Below are 20,016 nucleotides of genomic sequence, written 5' to 3'. Positions count from 1 at the left end.
GTTCTCAAATGCCTAGCAGATGCTTTTCTTCATACAATCCATTCTATCCTTCACACTGCACTGCTGATGCTCAACCACCTTTCCACCTGCCAAATTTGGACTGAGGTTCATTGGCTGATGAAGAGTTATCACTTAGAAAAGCTGCCAGTCAAACTATAGTTTGTTTTTAGCTATGTTGCCAGGATATACATATTTAACAAGTTACTACAATTTCATAAATCAAAGAAAAACTCTGAAAAATAAAAGTGTTATACTACCAACAATCAGTAGAAGTCTCAAATTTAATATGAAAATGACCAATGTGGAAATAGGTTCGTAAGACTTAGTATGAGCAGACCACGTGTTTGGGAAGAAAAAGAAACACTAAAGAACACCTTTGAGGTGCCAGAGAGATACTACTGATAAGGTTGAAAGGCACAGGGTAGGAAATAATCTTACAATTTTTGAGGTTCTCAGAAATGAAGTCCTTTCCTTATCACACCAAGGCCTATGGGATGACTTCAGCCTATTTAGCATATAACTATTTTTAATCTCTTATACTGGAAATTTATACTTTCAGTATCAAAACAAAGGCCTGTATCAGATCTAGCAATCAGGAAATCACTAATGACCTCAGCAAAAAAGTTTTCATCGGAATGCATTCTAGTGTACACAGAGCTGTTAAAGCAAGTAAAGAAGTAGATACTGTGAGAATAGTTTCTTATTTTAAGAATCTCTGTTAAACAGTAATGTTAAAAAAAAATTAGGGTGGTAACTGAAGGAAGTACAAGGTTAAAATAAGACATTAGAGTAGGTTTTCAAGACTGAACAGAATGAGCATGTGCAGAGAAGAGAATAAGGCTGAAAACATGGGAAAGAGAGTTACCAGCGAAGCAGGAAGCAGATTACTTTCTAATTTGGAAAAGGGAGGTAATGTGGCAGAAGTTTAACTGTAGGCGATGGAGAGGTCAGCTTACCAAGGATAAATGATTAAGGTGTAATTATTTTTGCTGACAGGTTAAAAGAATGAGCTGCATTTTTCCACAAAATCTTATGGAGGTAAATGACCGGATTAGCAGTTTTTTAAAAATATTTTATTTATTTGACAGACAGAGATCACAAGAAGGCAGAGAGGCAGACAGAGAGAGAGAGAGATGGAAGCAGGCTCCCTGCTGAGCAGAGAACCCAATGCGGGGCTCGATCCCAGGATCCCAGGATCACGACCCGAGCCGAAGGCAGAGGTTTTAACCCACTGAGCCACCCAGGCACCCCCTGAATAGCATTTTATTTTTAATTTAATTAATTTTTTTTTAAGATTTTATTTATTTATTTATTTGTCAGGGATAGAGGGAGAGAGAGCAAGCGAGCACAGGCAGACAGAGAGGCAGGCAGAGGCAGGGGGAGAAGCAGGCTCCCTGCTGAGCAAGGAGCCCGATGTGGGACTCGATCCCAGGACGCTGGGATCATGACCCGAGCCGAAGGCAGCCGATCAACCAACTGAGCCACCCAGGCGTCCCCTGAAGAGCATTTTAAAGGAGAGTTTATGCTAAGGCAGACCAGAGGACAATCATTCTATAAAAGTGAGATAGAATGCCTCTATAACCAAAATGGTGATACATCCAACTTTTCCAGGACACCTAACCTATCAGGAGGGCAATAAAATTTCATAATATGGTTTAGTTAATGATAGGTTTAAAAGTGAGATTTCTTTGATTACTTTACAAGCAGACCTAAGTAAAAACTCAGTTTCCAATTTTAAAAAAACTGTGATGACTTGATTTTCAATTCAGTATTTAATCTCAGTAAAAACATTTAACTTTATTTTACCAAGTTATAAAAAAAAAAAAAAATCACAGATACTTTACCAAAAGTAAGATCAGGATAAACTACAGAAGCAGCTGCCCATATTATGCAATGAATAAAACCTAGGTAAACAAGTCGTAAGAGAGCCTGTTTTATAAGAAGGTCAAAGGAGTCAAAAAAAGCCCCCCCCCCAAAGCTGTGAGACCAAAACATGGAAGAGATGAAAATAAAACTCTAAGAAAGCTAAACCTGTTATTTGCAGGGGCTGAAAGAGAGAAAGGGAACATTTCAATGAGGGCAACAGGAGCTCTGGTAGTCCTGGTAAACCCTCACTACAAATACACACATTCTGTCAATTAGCCATAAAGAGACAACAGTACTTCAGTTACTCTTACCTAATACCTGGTAGTGTTCTTTCTCCTTTGTGAGCTGTTGGTTTACTGCCTGAAGCAACTGCTGTAACTGTGTGACAGTCTGATTTAGACTTACAGACATCGTCTCCTTCTCAGAAGACTCCTAAAGAGAAGAGGGAAGAGATGAAAAAACTCCAAACATAAGGAAAAGGTATTTGCAACCTAAAGCAGAAAATATCTTATTGTTTTAGATACAAACATGAGAAATCTTGAAAATGACAAAAATTAACAAAAAACACATATAGAAACAGTGTTTGCTATCTAGTGACACAAATTAGGTTGCACCAAAGAAAGCTACGTTATGGGGTGCTTGGGTGGCTCAGTGTGTTAAGCCTCTGCCTTCAGCTCAGGTCATGATCTCAGGGTTCTGGGACTGAGCCCCACATAGGACTCTCTGCTCAGCACAAGCCTACTTGTGATCTCTGTCAAATATTAAATAGATAACATCTTACAAAAAAAAAAAAAAGGCTATGCTAAGTCATTAGGCCAAAAAGGCGAAAATCCAGACTCTGATTAGTAGTTGTAAATCCATTTCTCGTCTCAGAAAAAAAATCTGCCAGACACCAAAGGAGAGGACATTCTTAACAGTAAAACTAAGTTCACATATATTGAGCTCTAAGTGCTGGGCAGCACCGTTTTAAGTGCTACGTACTACTCTTACGTGTTTTAGATAGTAACTCATTTATTCCCTTCAAATATCCTACAGGTTTGATGCTATTAATATGGCCTTTCACAGATGGGGCAACCAAAGTACACAGAGGCTAAGTAAAGTTGTCCAAAGTCACACTGCTACTAAGTAGCAGGGTCAGGATTCAAGCACAGGCAGTCTAACAAAGCCCACATTCTTCAGCAATATACCATAATACTTCCAACACAAACAGTACAATTAAAGTACTATCTTACTAAGCTAAAGTGACATTAATAAAAACATTAATTAAAAAAGTGCATTTCAGAGATGGAATATCTGGAAGAAAAGACAACCTTCGGTAAGAATCCAACAAAACTGACAGAAGTATATCATTTTTTTTAGTCAGAGACAGATCTCACACATTTTTATTCTTCATGTAATTTACAACAAGGTAATTAGCCTAGAGATCTGGGGTAAAAGAAAATGCATACCATTTCTGGGGAAACATCACTATTCTCAATAACAGTAGTGTCTCCAGCAGCTTTTACTATTTTTGACTGAATGAGATCCAGCGACTGTTGAGCCTGTAAGGAAAGCAATATGGTAGCCTCTAAATACTACAGTGGAGTATTATGAGGGATAAAAGGAGTGATTTTCTTAGGTATTTTGTACAGACTAAAGTTCATCTCAAAATACAACGGACAGCCAATCTACTCCATTTTTTTTTTCCAAAATGAAAACTGTTCCCTCCCTGACCAGATTATAAAAACATATGCTTGTTTTAAAAAGTTCAAGCAATAGAGGATATGTAAAAAGACATTAAAAGAAGAAATAACCACAGTTGATATTTAGGTTAACATTAGTCTAAATAACATTAGTCTAATCAAGCATCAGCCACAGCCACAGCCTGTTTCTGTATAGCTCACAAGGTAAGACTGTTTTTTACATTTTTAAGGGTTGTGTTAAACACACAAAGAAGGGTATGTGAGAGAAACCATACATGCCCCACAAATTCTAAGTAATGGCTTTGTTCTGACCCTCTTTTCCAGATCCCTCTTGTATACATATACATGCTAACAGAAAACTTGGGCAGAAAATTTCATATAAATGGGCTTTTAACATACCTGCTATTTTATACTCGCTTGTTTTACAAAGTATTTTGTTAATATTTTATATCAATAAATATTTATGTGCATTTCTAATCAAGTGTTGCACAGTATTTATGGCCTATAGATATGGGGCAGTTCATGGTCTTCTACGGTTGCATTAGCAATTATAAATAACATGGCCCATCCATATCTTTGAGCACCTGTTTAATATCCTTAATACTTGAGAAACTAAACTGCTAGGCTAAACCTGCATGTTTTATATTTTGATCAAGAGGTCAAAAAGTTGGGGCGCCTAGGTGGCTCAGTGGGTTAAAGCCTCTGCCTTCGGCTCAAGTCATGATCCCAGGGTCCTGGGATGGAGGGCTCTCTGCTCAGCAGGGGGCCTGCTTACTCCTCTCTCTCTGCCTGCCTCTCTGCCTACTTGTGATCTCTGTCTGTCAAATAAATAAATAAAATCTTTAAAAAAAAAAAAAAAGAAGAGGTCAAAAGTTAAAATCACCTATCAAACTAAGTCAGATTGCTCATCCTTGACAATGTATCATGAACCTAGGTTTGAGCAACCTGAATTCACATTTTATCTACTGGTAATAGTAACACCAAAATAATCTGAAGCAATTCTGAATTCCTACGCTTATTTTTTCATCATGCTAAATGTACTCTTTGGATTCCTAGACTTTTACATAACAATTAGAAGCTATATCATACAAAACAAACAAAAATATTTCTTCCAACCTGTAAAAAAGTGACATATTTGTTTTCCTAATGACTCCCACAAATACAATCATAGAGCTAAAGCAGCTCTGATACAAGCATATGTGACTTGCACTATTAAAAATACCTAAAAACAGAATTAAAAATAACTTGCCATCCTAATATAGAGAATAAGAAATGTAATCTTAAAAAATACCCCCCCAAAAAACAAAAACAAAAACAAAAAACTCCCTCCCTACTTATATATGAGATTAAAGAAAAGTGTATCTCCACAAAGAAATAAATGAAAGGAACAAATTTCTGAAACATCCAAGGTCTATACATTTTGGATCTATAAAAATCAAAACAAACATACTCTGTAAGCAACTACAAAGAAAATCCCAACAAAACAATATATGGATGTAACCCCATTTTTAAAAAAGAGTACCTTCAATTACACTTAAAACTTAATCTGTACTTTATAAAGTAATTACTTATATAAATGTGTTGAAATAATGAAGCAAATTAAGAATAATCGAAAAACAAGTCAGAAAGTAGTTCCAAAAATGCAACAGCTTAAATTTATAAACACATTAATATGAACAAAAATCCAGAATTAGCAGTATGTTTACTTAAGATTCAAGGCACAACAACATAGCATGGTGATATGGCATCTTTAAGACAAGCAGTGTCTTACCTTGTGCAAGTCACCAGCTACCTTCTGTCTTTCACTTTGTTCAGTTCTAAGCTTTGTGAGTGTTTCATTTAACTGTGTCTTTAACTGTAAAAATAAAGGACCACAATTAACTTAATTTGCATCCTTCTTTGTGCTGAGACCTCTAGAAGAATGAATGAGAAAGAATGGGATCGCTAACAGTTATTATGCACAGTGGATTAGCCAATATGCTGCACCAGATGTATAGAAAAGCTAAGCAGTGGAGGTTCCCATCTGGAAAGCTAAATATAAGAAAAGCTATAGAAACAAAGTAGGGTTCAGAGTAAAAAACTGTAAATGTAAAAATAAAACCATCACATTCCAGTAAAGTGCCTTTTAAAAGTATTACTATTCACTATTCATAAAGTACTTCATTCATATTTAAATTAAAGTAAAAGGCAAGTAGGCCAGAAATTTTACTGATTGGTTTTTTAAGGACTTATGACCTATAGAGTTAACAGTCAATTGTGTAATATTTTAAAAAACATTGAATGGAAGATTACAAATCCAGTAAAATGAAAACTTCAAAAATTTAAATGTTGATCATCCTTTAAAACATCACTAAAGAAATCAGTGCAAGACCACACGGGCCTAATTATACAATAAACAATGTCTTAAGATACACTTCTCAAGAACCAATTTGTCCCAACAGTTATAAAGTTCTATAAACTCTAGTGCCAATATGTAATGCCTCTTCTCATGATAAATGCTCCGATTAAATAAGAATGAGGGAAATGGACTACACTGACAACAAATAACTTTCTTATTAAACTCATCAAGTTAATTAATTTTCCCTAACACTGATAGGCATAATACTCGTTTCTGGAAACCCAAAAGGGAGAAATATAAGATACTAACCTTTCCAACTGAAGAAAGGATTAATGAGGGACATTCCATTTGGAAATTTTATTTGGGGAACTCTATCTAAAGACCCAAATGCTACAGGTTTTGCTCTTTCACTTAACTCTACTTAGTACATCAGAGTACTACTCCCTTGGCCCCCAAACATACAATGTATGTATAAGCAAAAAAATTATTTTATCTTAAAATGTGCCAACAGTCATCCTGAGCAAACGGAACTAAAATAAAAATTATGAATTCAAGGCAAAAATAAGAAACAAGTATCATTTAAAATGGCCCCTTAACAGAAGTAAAGAGGCAAAAATACAACAAGAACATTAGGCTGAATTTAACCATAATCCTATGCGTTTGATGCTACTGTTGGGGTTAGCTACTAAGCACCAAAGTTAAAAGTAAATTTTCCAACAATTGTAGTTAAAAATGATTTTTAAAAAACACATTATAAGGTAAGGCTTAAGGCTTTCAGCTATGGCATAATCACTGTCCTGATCTGTACAATATATATAACAAGCATATGTATAAAACTAGTCACATGTTGCAGTGGGAATGATTCAATTAAATAAAATGAAGAAGATAAGTAAAACCAAAATTTTATTTCAAAAATAAAGAGGGGGACTCTATGTGTACTTTTCAAAGAGCCCTACCTTGAAAACTCATTTCCATAAATCACTGCCATAACACAGAAGACCAACCACAACTGAGTGAGTTAACAAGTTTTATTTGATACACACAGCAGTACTAAGAAAATTCCAAACCGGGCAAGACTTAAGGTGAGGAGAAAACTAACTATAATTTTCCTAGAGTTTATTCAGATACTTCCAATTTAGTCACGTGTTGTATTAATTTTTCAGTCATAGAAAGACGACGATTGTTTGAAACATACAATGAGACAGTAATATTTATGTAACAGCTAAGAAGCAGTATAAATTTATATATTTGCCAGAATCCATTAAATTTCCAGAAAATTTAAGAATGGGAATACAGGGTACTCTGTCATTATAAGGCATTTAGCTATCTTTAGTTAACTTTAAGTCTAAAGTTTTAGAATTGCTATACTCTAAATATTATGTTGATGATAAAGACTTTCACAAGCTTGTTGTTATCTATAATTTGTAGGAAGACCAGTTAAAATAAGCAGCTGGAATTAATTATTGCCCTTGAATGAAGAATATGTATCTTCAACCTTCAATAATCTCCTTCAGATTAGAGAACAAGACCAGTTAACTATCAATCATTAACTCTAAAAAGAGAATCTTCACAATTCAGCCAATCTTTATCTATTTGTTTCACTTCTTTATTAACTGAAAATAATGCTGTCCAAAGAATTAAGTTTTACAAAACATGAATTTTTTTCTGGAAAAAAGAGTTGCAAGCCAAACATGCCATTGTTAGGAGCTAAGAAAGAAGAATCATTTTAGGAGTCAAGAAAAGAAAGATCAACTTAGGAGTCATCAGAATACGAAGATTATCTTAAACTTACAAAAATGCCAAGCTAAAGATGTTAGCAAGGAGAAAAAGTTTGGATGGTTTCTCCACATGTCAACACAAGTGTTTTCAGAGCCTACTTGATACCCAGTGGAGAACAAGCTTCTTACCAAATTTAGCTCTTCATTCTGTCTTACTGCTTCAGAATATGAATCATCAAGTTTTTTCTGCAATTCAGTCAACAGATCTTTCAGCTGCAATGAAGTTTAGAGTTTAAGATTGATCTCCTTATGATATCCCATGTTTTGTACGCTACTTGGAAGCTCTGCCACAAACAACTTACACTGAAATATTTTATCACTATTATAAACTTAATTTAAATTGAGAAGCAAGGTCAAAAAATTCTTTAAGTACCTCTCTGACTTCTGTAACATAGGTAGATCGTTCAATTTCTGCCTTCTCCAGTTCCATTTCCAAATGCTCTCGTTCTCTTCTCAGCTAGCAATGCAACAAAGAAGAAAATGTTAACACATTTAAGAATTCCTTTCGATGCTATGATGCTCCCCCATAATGGAAAGTTATGAATTTACAAATATAATATCATCTCAAACACTACCCAAGATTTTTTTTTTTTTTAAGATTTTATTTATTTGACAGACACAGATCACAAGTAGGCAGAGAGGCAGGCAGAAAGAGAGGAAGGGAAGCAGGCTCCTCGCCAAGCAGAGAGCTTGATGCAGGGCTTGATCCCAGGACCCTGGGATCATGACCTGAGCTGAAGGCAGAGGCTTTAACCCACTGAGCCACCCAGGTGCCCCTACCCAAGATATTCTTAAAAGCGTAACAACTGCATCATTACAGAAATCTTAAAAAACAGATCTTAAGACAATGCTTAATGCTAAAAATGAGTCCACAGGTTATAAGTCAAGCGATGAAATAACATACATTTTCAATATCTTTATTTTCTCTTCTTAATCGCTCTAGCTCTTGTTCTGAAGATGTGACTGACAACTGCATCTGAAATGTGAAACAACTATATGACCAAGTAAATCAACAATATAGAGCTGCTATCTTGGAGAATTTTAATCAGACACTTCAGAGATTTTGAAATGCGTCTCATTCTAAAGTCATACTGAATTTTAAAAGACCTTGAAAGTGAGAGCATGACATTTAACTTGATTTATATTGTCACCAAAACGTACCCCATTGGCATATTATATTAAGGCCTAGCTAGAAATGCTTATTTTTTTTCTAACAATCATTTAATAATTGGCTATATTTAATCCCCAAATGCATTAACATAGAATACCACAGGCAATCCTAAATTCTGTACAGGTTGGCCCAGGAAAACAATTGAGCAACAGAGGACACTCTTTACTTTCCCTTTATTGTAATGGATTTTTATTACAGTATAACTGGCATACCATATCCTGTTAGTTTCAGGTGTACATTATAGTGACTTGATACTTTCATACATTACAAAATATTCCCCACAATAAGTCTAGTTACCATTTGTCACCATATGAAGAGGACTACTACAACAGATGACACTCTTTACCAGAGCCAAGTAAATGGGAGAAAAATTAGGGCTGTACAAGAATATTCAGATCACATGAAGAGAAAGACTCATTAACTTTTTCTTGAAAACGGTATCATGGGTCACATATCAACATCGCAAAGCTTGTTCTGAACCCCAAATTCTTTGCCTTATTTTATCACATAGTAGTTCTATAACTTCCAAAGCACTTTACATTCTAGATAACTACCTTTCAGCCATGCTCTAAAACAATAATTCTCAAACTTGGGTGGGCATCAGAATCAGTTGTGGAAGCTCTTTAATGTACAGCCTGCTGTCTCCACAGAGTTTCAGATTCAGAAAATCTCAGGTGGGGCCCAAGAATGGGCATTTCTAACAAGTTTCTGGCTTATGGATACTGCTGATCCATGGCCCACATTCTTGAGAACTACTTGCTCTAAGCTTTTTAAGGTACCTGTTTAATAGTCTTCTGTGATTCATCAACCTTAACTTTCCATTTATTTTCTTCTTGCTCCACACTTCTCTGTAGTTTCTGTAAAATTCCTTCCTATGGGCAAAAGCATAGTTGTTTTGAAAAATTCATGTTCTAATGACAAGATAAACTATTTAAGCCACTAAGGAATAAGTTAATTTAAAAATAAAGCCAAAATGTAGGTTAAAAATCATTTCCTACTGTTTCTGCTAAGACGGATTTGTATTTTTCACACTCGAGCTGTAACAGTGTGTGCATTTCATCAGCTTCTTTCAACTTGTGCTCTAGAACCTAGAAAGAAGGAAATAAAGAAAACTTCTCTAGTTTTACCAGTTTTGTGTGCTTCAAATTTGTTACAGTATTTAATGGTATATAATGACAAATGGTTTCTAATTGTTTTATAGTGAGACACTACATTTCAACCTTCTTGAGTAGCAATCAAGTTCAATGACCCTTTTGGTCATCAGTCTTTACTAAAGAAACTCTGAGTCTGATTACTATAAAATATATTACACAATTTATAACAGGCTTATCACTCTTTAGCAGGATGATAAAAATCAAAGCAGAACCACATGTGAAGTCAAGTCACAACACCTATGCTACACACACATGGAAAAGAGGATTTTATTCATGCCACTTGAGATACAAAAAAAATCTTCCAAATTTCAGCTAAGATAAAAACACATCTAGATTCCGAACACTTTTAATGATGTATTTGGGGAATACTTTAGCAAATCAGTCAGTTTCTACCTACCTACCTCAACTGATCTTTACTTTTTAAACCCAGGCTAAAAAGAGAGTAAGAGATAGTTAAATATACAGTTTCAGAAATGATTAAGATACAGAGTTAAAGAAACAGCAAACATTAGCTTTGTATACTTATCAAACGCAATGAAGACTTACAGCATTTCTATCAAAATTTATACAAAATAAAATCACCTTCTTACACTTTCTCAAAAGGTCATTATTCTACCCATAATATATACTTTATCTTTCTAAGCTCATAAAGACAGTCTGATTTACTTCTCTCTTCCATGTCTGGTTACAACATAGATAGTTCATTTCTTGAACTAACCTTAACCTCCTCTGAACCTGAAGTTTCAGCCACACATTCTTTTGCCTTCTTTTCAAATCCACGCAACCATTCACTGTAACTCTGTAAAAAAGAGAAGTCAAAATAACCAATTTTCAAAAATATCTAAATGAAACAACCAAATTAGATGACCATGAAAAAAACCTATAGACAAACACCACCCCTCTGGAAATTTCAAAGAACATAACTGCTGCATAAATTGTACCTAACCCAGTCTTGAAAATAATAGAGATAAATAGAGATCTGAGTTCACTTAATTCCAGCCTCTACCACTTACTAGTGCCAGGATTAATAGATTCAATCTTTAAAACAGAGAAAAGTGAAAATAAATAAATTTCAAAACTTTTCTCGGGTAAACCCATTCTCAAAAACTAAGTGTTCTGAGTTCATGAACTAATGAAGTTCAACTGAAAATACTTTATTCAGAGGATTTCAAACACTATGAAGGTGCTCCAGGGATTCTGAAAATACTTAGAAATACATACATATAATGAAATGTTTTTAAAAGCATAATGAGAAGCAGTAAGAATACATAAACATTTACTTGTTTAAAGTTTTTTTTTTTTTTTTAAGATTTTATTTGACAGAGAGAGAGATCACAAGCAGGCAGAGATGCAGGCAGAGTGGGAGGTGGAAGCAGGCTCCCTGCTGAGCAGAGAGCCCAATGTAGAGTTCAATCCCAGGACCCTTGAGATCATGACCAGAGCCGAAGGCAGAGGCATAACCCACTGAGCCACCCAGGTGCCCCAACATTTACTTGTTTAAAACCAAGAAAGGGGGAGCACCTGGGTGGCTCAGTTGGTTAAGCAACTGCCTTCGGCTCAGGTCATGATCCTGGAGTCCCGGGATCAAGTCCCACATCGGGCCCTCTGCTCAGCAGGGAGCCGGCTTCTCCCTCTGCCCCTCGACCCTTTCATGCTCGCTCTCTCTCTCAAATAAATAAAATCTTTAAAAAACAAACAAACAAACAAAAAACACCAAAAAAGGGGCACTTTCGTGGATCAGTCAGTTAAGCATCTGTCTTCGGCTCAGGTCATGATCCTGGGGTCCTGGGGCTGAGCCCCGCATCAGGCTCTCTGCTCAGCAGGGAATCTGCTTCTCCCTCTCTCCACCCCTACCTCTGCTTGTGCTCTCTCTTGCTATCTCTCTCAAATAAATAAAATCTTTGAAAAATTATAATAAATAAAAACAAAAAAAGCTCTATTTGTGCTGATAGATTAGCTAATGCAAAAACAAGGCATATACCTTGGTTTAAGTCATTCTAGATTTTAGAATAAATTATCCTACATTTTTGATGCTTCTTGTCCAAATTTTAAACTCTGATAAAGAGTATGTCTTATAGGGGCACCTGGGTGGCTCAGTGGGTTAAAGCCTCTGCCTTCGGCTCAGGTCATGATCCCAGCATCCTGGGATCGAGCCCCATGTCGGGCTCTCTGCCTGCCTCTCTGCCTACTTGTGATCTCTGTCTGTCAAATAAATAAGTAAAATCTTTAAAAAAAAAAAAAAAGAGTATCTGTTAGATACTTAAAAGAGACAGGAAATTTGATTAACTCTTTGGTTTAGTTTACTTCGAGGAAAAAGAACACATGAGATTTCTATCAACTGCTCAAATTTAAAGCTTTAGGATATGGCTGAATCAGGATTCTCTATACTTTATCAAGTAAGAATAAAAAACAAATAAAGCTGGATGCTGTGATCACCCAACAGTACAGTAACTCATAGTTCCAATTGGTCAAAAAGTCCTATTTTTTTTAAAGATTTATTTATTTTTGAGCGAATGAGAGAGCCAGTGAGCGAGTGAACATGTGGTGTGGGGGAGAAGAGGGAGAAAGTCTTAAGCAGACTCCGCACTCAATGCAGACCCCAACGCCGGCCGGGCTCGTTCTCACATCCCTGAGCCCCTGACCTGAGCCAAGACCAAGAGTCAGACACCTAACAACTGCACCACCCAGGGGCCCCCCAAAATTACATTCTTACATCATAAATTTGATCCAAGACTAAACGTATACTATTAAAATCCTACTTAGCTTCAAATACTGGAATTCGATAAAAGTTAAAAGTCAGCTGAAAAGATGATTTAGTTGCTTAAAGTTTGTAAACATTCCTCTAGGTCATATAGTTTGGATTTCTCCTATATTGATTAGCTAGCAGAAAAGCAAAAGAAAACAGTAAAAAGATTTTACTTCACGTATAAAATTCCTTTTATATCTACTGACTATATTAACTTAATAACTTTAATTAACACTGTTTTATCATAAATTAATCTATCCTTCACATTTTCAAAAGCCTAAAAATGCTATACTTTTAGTAGCAGAGTTGATATATTTCTATATATCAATAGAAATAAGAGACTACATGCAGAAATAGCCAACTTTTAACAAGTGGATGAACAAAAGCGAAATATCATCACCCAAATCTTATGGTAATTTATAAATATTTGTAGTGTCAAAACCTATATGGCGGTTGAGAGTAATACTGCGGTTAAGAAAGAGTCTGTTAGGGCCCCTGGGTGGTTCAGAGGATTAAAGCCTCTGCCTTTAGCTCAGGTCATGATCCCAAGGTCCTGGGATCAAGCCCTGCATCGGGCTCTCTCCTTGGCGGGGAGCCTGCTTCCTCCTCTCTCTCTCTGCCTACTTGTGATCTCTCTCTGTTGAAAAAAATAAATAAAATCTTAAAAAAAAAAAAAAAGAGTCTGTTACATTAAGAAGAATTTTTCATGTCAGTGATTTTATACAATCTTTAAAGAACAGATATCATAATCACTAACTCTCAGCTCAATATAGCCAAATATAATAAATCCCAATTTTATTTCCACTAAGTAATAAAATTGTAAAGTAGAAATAAAAACAGGTCATGGCCATAAAAGAAAAAACATTAAATAAACAAATAGCAACCCCTTTTTCTAGGCTTCATGTAAGACCAGCACTAGAACTAACAATGTATCCTTAAGTCTGTCCAGTACAAGTTGTCTCATCAGTTGAACTCATAGTGGTAGACATTTAACTATAGTGATCAAACCCGAATGTATCCACAACATTACCAAGGAAACAAAAGAATTGCTGCTTCTTGTACAAGTTAAATGTAGACAGTATGTAGATATAATCTGAGAGCAACAGCTAAACTCAGACTACACATAAAAGGGACTATTAAATTTACTTATACCACACCTAGCACCCACAGAAAGAAGAGCCAAGAGCTCCTCGGAGAAACAGTTGACTCCCAAGTTTGGGGTAGAAGACGTAAACGATAAATCAGAAACATCTTGTCATATCACAAAACAAAGAAGCTGTGAGAGTTTAGCAGTGCTGTGTCAAAAAAAAAAAGACTTGGGGCGCCTGGGTGGCTCAGTGGGTTAAAGCCTCTGCCTTTGGCTCAGGTCATGATCTCAGCGTCCTGGGATCGAGCCCCGCATCGGGCTCTCTGCTCAGTGGGGAGCCTGCTTCCTCCCCTCTCTCTGCCTGCCTCTCTGCCTACTTGTGATCTCTGTCTGTCAAATAAATAAATAAAATCTTAAAAAAAAAAAGACTTGATAGCCAGCCTAAGTAAGTTCTCATCAGCCAAAGAAAAACAAGCAGACCTTTTACAGACCTCATGATAGAAGTGCACAACACTGCTATGAAGAAGTCTTGCCTTGGGGTGCCTGGGTGGCTCAGTGGGTTAAGCCGCTGCCTTCGGCTCGAGTCATGATCTCAGGGTCCTGGGATCAAGTCCCACATCGGGCTCTCTGCTCAGCGGGGAGCCTGCTTCCCTCTCTTTCTCTCTGCCTGCCTCTCTGTCTACTGTGATCTCTCTCTGTCAAATAAATAAATAAAATCTTAAAAAAAAAAAAAAAAAAAGAAGTCTTGCCTTACTCCATCCTACAACTGAAGGACTGAACCTGAACCTGAATCTCATCAGGACTCTACTGACTACCAATTTATGGGACATAAAAAGAACAGAGAACACACTGACACTACCGGGATGCAGTTGGTTAAATCCAGACTGGGAAATTTCTTACGAAACTACCTGGTCTAAAAAAAGGCGGGGGGTGGAGGAGGACTGGGTGGCACCACTGGTTAAGCATCTGACTCAATTTCAGCTCATGAGATCAATTTCAGGTCATGAGATCAAGCATCACATCAGGCTCCACGGTGGGTCTGGAGCCTGCTTAAATTCACTCTCTTCCTCTTGAAAATAAAATAGAAGAGAAGGGGGGGTGCTGCTGACATATAGGAGGGGATCTGCAGAATCAAAAGGATCTATGAGACATCTTAAACCAATCACATACTGACCTTACTTAGGTCCTGACTATAACAAACTAGAGTAAGTGGTTGTTATTTCATTAAAACTGAAAATTTATATGGCAAAAGGGAGAAATGCATTGACAAATGTATAAATTAAGGATTTTTAATATAATTTTTAAAGCAATCCTTATCTTTTAGAAATATATACTAAAATAATTATAGACAAAATGCTCAGATGTTTGAATTCCTTCAGAATAATCTAGGAAGTACAAGAAACAAGGTAATATAAGACTGTGTACTGATGAAAGGGGTACACCAGCCTCATTATGCTATTCTCTCTACTTCTGAGTGTTTATATAATTTTCCATGAAAATAAAATATTCACTGTAATAATTCTCTGAATCAGAGAAACTTTTATCTCTCACTTAAGCTGAAGTAAAGCAAGATCTTCTGTATTATCTTCAAGCCTTTCCTTAAAGAAGTTAACAGGTGACCAAAATCTTGAGCTTTGAAATGAAAAGAGCCTGGTTCAAACTATTAACACATTTAATTAAAAAATAAGGTGTTCCTGGGGCGCCTGTGTGGCCAGTGGGTTAAGGCCTCAGTCTTCAGCTCAGGTCATGATCCCAGGGTCCTGGGATTCAGCCCCTCAGGGAGCCTCCTTCCCCGTCTCTCTGTCTACCTGCCTTTCTGCCTACTTGTGATCTCTGTCAAATAAATAAATAAAATCTTAAAAAAAAAAAAAAAAAAAAGGTGTTCCTAAAACTAGAAGAAATCTATTTTGAGGTGCCGGGGTGGCTCAATCAGTTAAGTGTCCAACTTTGACCTCGGCTCAGGTCTTGATCTCAACATCATGAGTTCGAGCCCCATGTTGGGCTCCATGTGCGCTGTGGAGCCCACTTAAAAATAAATACATATATATGTATATATATATACACACACACACATATATATATATTTATATATTTATATATATAAATACAAAAAATTAAATTACAATAATAAAATCATGCTGTTTTGAATAAAGCTATTAAAAACATAACTGGTTTATTAAACATTAAGAAATATTTCTCTCCCAAATGTTTATGATCTTCTAAATAATACATATTATGTAAATTTCATAGCATACAACAAAAGTATCAGTTGAATAAACAGAAATGAGTTTTGAACCAAGCTATTTATCTTACCTACTCAAAAGCACCCTATGCTAAAAATAGAAAAGATTAAGGAATAGATGTACTTCTAAACCAAGTGTAGAATGCAAATGTTGTTTATTCACAACTTCCTTAAATAATGGTAAAGAGGACTTATTTAAAAAATAATAAATCAATCTTACCAAATTAGGAGGAACAGATACTTTTGGAAATAATTTTTTGAGAACTTCTTTAGCTTCTAATTCAATAGCTTCCACATGTTGTTGTCTTTCCTAAGGCAGAAGATGAACCAAGTCAAACTTACAAGATTATAGAATTTTTTTTAAAAAGCCTTTTAAGCTTTAAGGGAGGAAAAAGTCACAGTATTTTAAAAATTCATCTTAATACTGACAAAAGCTACAATTTCTTATTTTAAAACGTTAAAGTGCTTCCATAAGAAAAAATCTGCAAAATTTCTAAAGCATCCTAAATAATGATGTTTTAAGTTAATCAAACCAAGGCAGTATCTGATAATATGGACACTTTCCTTGCTCTTAGAAATCAAGTGATCTGCCCTTCTAGAAACAATGCAAAACACAAACAAGAACAAAAAATTAAAAATACACTTCCTACAGCTAAAACTTAAACTACATGCAAAAAATATCTACCTGGACAATATAACTGAGGCTTACTGGCTGGCAAATCTCTTTCTATTAAAAAAAAAAAAGCATCATGGGATTAAAAATGGCATTTCCACATTTCCAGTTTCAAGGTCAAGTGAAGTTACAAAGAAAAAAAAAAGGCCATCAAAATTTGATGGGTGATACATATACGAAAAACAGGAAAGAAAAAGAGGAAAAACTGATGGTGATTAATTCACCAATACCAAGTATCAAGAAGACTAATTCTGACACTTACAGGACTCTATCAGCTGTAAATTTAAAGGTATTACAAATGCATGTCTAAATTTGGTGATTTTAAAACTACAATGGATATCAATTATTAACTCAAAACTATGGTTTGTCAAAATTAGGGTAATGACTTGATTACACGTTAAATAAAAATCTAATGGTCAAACTACCTCTACAAAATTTAAAAAATGACACCCAAAAAACGCATATCTAAACTAAGTCAAGAAAAAAAAACACTTGTGAACTTCAATAGATGACAAGAAGGAAAGCAAGCTAGCAACATCTCAACCTTATCTTTCAAACACCATTTAAATGTAACCTTTGAAATCCATCGCTGATTTAAGATGAATACACATCAATTTAGAAAGTAAATAAGGGGCGCCTGTGTGGCTCAGTGGGTTAAAGCCTCTGCCTTCAGCTCAGGTCATGATCCTGAGATCAAGCCCCACATCGGGCTCTCCGCTCTTCGGGGAGCCTGCTTCCTCCTCTCTCTCTGCCTGCCTCTCTGCCTACTTGTGGTCTCTGTCTGTCAAATAAATAAATAAAATCTTAAAAAAAAAAAAGTCTAAATAACATGAAAATCTAAAATTACACAATAAAAAGCTAGAGATTCAGCACATTCTGTACACACACACAAAACTTTTTTTCAACATTAGTGGCAGTATTTTACTAGATGTTTTAATGGATTACTTCCAGTGATTCAATAAAGTCCACTATTTTTCAGAAATACACCTAACTGCAGAAGATACATTCATTCAAGGAAGATGATTAACTGCTAATTCAGAATTAATTCACAATTAAGAGGTCATTTTTATCATCTGAAGACAGAAGTGGCAGAACAATCACCAAAGAAAAATAGGAAAAGAGCACTGTGCAACGAAGTTTTATGGAAAACTTTCCATGGGAAAAAGAATCTAACTAAAAGAAATGTGTCTTATTTATAACAAGAGGGAGAAAAATAAGTTAATTTTGATTTGTACTAATTTTGCTAAAAAGTTTCCATCTAATTTAGTAGTTTGGTTGTGGATAGCATTTTCTATTCCACTTTAATACCCGGAAAAGATCTGGATATGGAAAGTTGCTATTTTTATCTAAGTGTAATATTTATGAAATATCTTCCACATGAGCCTATCATTTATAGTAGCTCCTCAAGAGTATTTACTACTTTAAAGATAACTGTGAAAAAGCAGTGTATCACCCTCTCTTACATTTTACATAAAGTTATTGTTACTTACTTCTATCATCTAAAGCACTAAAGGAGTTCTACAGAGTTCTTTCTCCTTCCAGCATAACTTATGGTTCTGCTTCAATCAACATCACTTTATACTCAGGCTGTCTGACAACAGTGTAAATTCCATTAAATTAGAGAAAGACTGGAAATTCTATTCTCTGCAGATCACTAGCTATGCAAGCCACCATACACGTGGTGTTGAGTTTTGAAATAAGGGTCAATTTCTATACCAAGCACACGATGAAACATGGATAAATTCTAGTTCTCTTTTGGAAATAATATGCAAGAATGCCGAAAACGATGGCCTGTAATTTCTTGCAGAAATGGCATGATATTAAGTAAGGGATGCATACTTCCCAGAAACCCAGTCTCATGAACAAAATAAAAACTACAAGGCAGGTGTTAAGAGTAAAATACAAAGTAACAAAAACAACCAGAAATTACACCAGAACCCCCATTGCTAATGGAACTGACTGCAACCACTCACAATGAAATAACGTCCTACCTAGCTTGCCCTGCTTTCTATTTTCCCTGGCCTAGATTTCTCTAGTCCCAGTGTCTGCCAGCTGTCCCAAATTTAGGTCTTAGTGAAATTTAAGGCAGGTGAATAGGTACAGAAGTAAAAGTCTATTACACTAGAGGAAAAATAATGACAAACATACTTGATTATAAAAAAACTTTATAGAAACTATTTTACTTAAAAAAAAAAAAGTCCTTCAAATGTCATTAAGACCTACATTTAAAATTCAATAGATTACCATGGTCCACAAAATACTTAGAGAATGCTCAACTAAATCACATAATTGACTTTATTAACCCATCTACAAAATTCAATACCCCTGTTCCACATATATTCTTTTTTTTTTCCCCCACATATATTCTTGATAGAAACTGTCAAAATGCTTGACTGAACTGGCACATTCATTTGTCTCCATCTTTAAAAACAACTCTTCTCAATATTAAGCCATCAGAATCTCTGAACCCATGGAACAACCTGAACTCATGGAGAATATCTTCTATTGTTTTGAAAAAGAGGGAGCTATATATTTTAGGAGTACTTTATACACTCAGGTCAAGAGAACTATCCCTTTTATTAATATTCCATACTAAACATAACACATGCCCCATTACTGTCCAGCCACTTCAAAACCTGAAGTTTAACTCATTTCTTCTAAGGAACCACCAGAATTGATCCCTTCCCTGTACTTAACACTTCGATCATTTTCTACCTTGTGTGAGTCATCTTGGTGTGCCCCAAAGAACTTAGGAGAGTTAGTGTGCATCTAGGTATTCAATTGTGTTCGTTAATTCAGTTAGATTTTGGGGGGCCAACGTTTTTACTAAAGTGCCCTTAACTAACCCACAAGGGGTACAGTGACAAGAGCTTACATGGGTAGCATAGATCTCTTGAGATTTTTCAGCTTAAAGCAGTCATCACCAAAGCTCAAACAATCAGGTAATCACAACTGCATGCTCAAAATTAAAGCTTCAAAGAGTAGATGAAAAAAGCAGAGATGACAGAGATGATAAATGTGGATGATAAGGAGATTTTATATTTAAATTGCAGTAAAATTAAATGCTTTAGTCTGATTTTAAGACAAGCTGCAGATTTTCTCTGTTCAGTGGATTGCTTCTAGGAGTTAGCATTACAACCTTGGAAGTCTTGTTCACTTTGTCCTGCAGCATTTTTTCAGTTGATGCCAATGCTTCCATTGCTTCCCAGTTTTTCTCCCGAAGGTCCTAATCATTTTTAGAAAGAATGATTTCAGTTTATCCATAATTGAAAGATTTTT

General features: G+C 35.6%; 1 protein-coding gene across 5 annotated transcripts in view; it reads right to left on the bottom strand.

The window, feature by feature from the left end:
* The window catches only part of KTN1 (kinectin 1), a 108,109-nt gene that overhangs the window by 3,452 nt on the left and 84,641 nt on the right, over nt 1-20,016 (bottom strand). For 2 of the 5 annotated variants that reach the window (XM_032344296.1, XM_032344297.1), the window contains exons 33-43: nt 19,877-19,963; nt 16,285-16,374; nt 10,708-10,788; nt 9,834-9,923; nt 9,615-9,707; nt 8,569-8,640; nt 8,038-8,121; nt 7,794-7,877; nt 5,320-5,403; nt 3,315-3,407; nt 2,178-2,298 (exon numbers count right to left, since the gene is read on the bottom strand). In XM_032344296.1, the coding sequence (XP_032200187.1) occupies nt 2,178-2,298; nt 3,315-3,407; nt 5,320-5,403; nt 7,794-7,877; nt 8,038-8,121; nt 8,569-8,640; nt 9,615-9,707; nt 9,834-9,923; nt 10,708-10,788; nt 16,285-16,374; nt 19,877-19,963 (979 nt within the window). The remainder of the gene's footprint in view (nt 1-2,177; nt 2,299-3,314; nt 3,408-5,319; nt 5,404-7,793; nt 7,878-8,037; nt 8,122-8,568; nt 8,641-9,614; nt 9,708-9,833; nt 9,924-10,707; nt 10,789-16,284; nt 16,375-19,876; nt 19,964-20,016) is intronic. The other 3 variants (XM_032344298.1, XM_032344299.1, XM_032344300.1) reach the window with 3 other exon arrangements.

This window comes from Mustela erminea, chromosome 5, assembly GCF_009829155.1.
Source record: "Mustela erminea isolate mMusErm1 chromosome 5, mMusErm1.Pri, whole genome shotgun sequence".
NCBI lineage: Eukaryota > Metazoa > Chordata > Mammalia > Carnivora > Mustelidae > Mustela > Mustela erminea.
The sequence above is the reverse complement of the archived record's forward strand: the minus strand, read 5'-3'. Positions and strand labels throughout refer to the sequence as shown.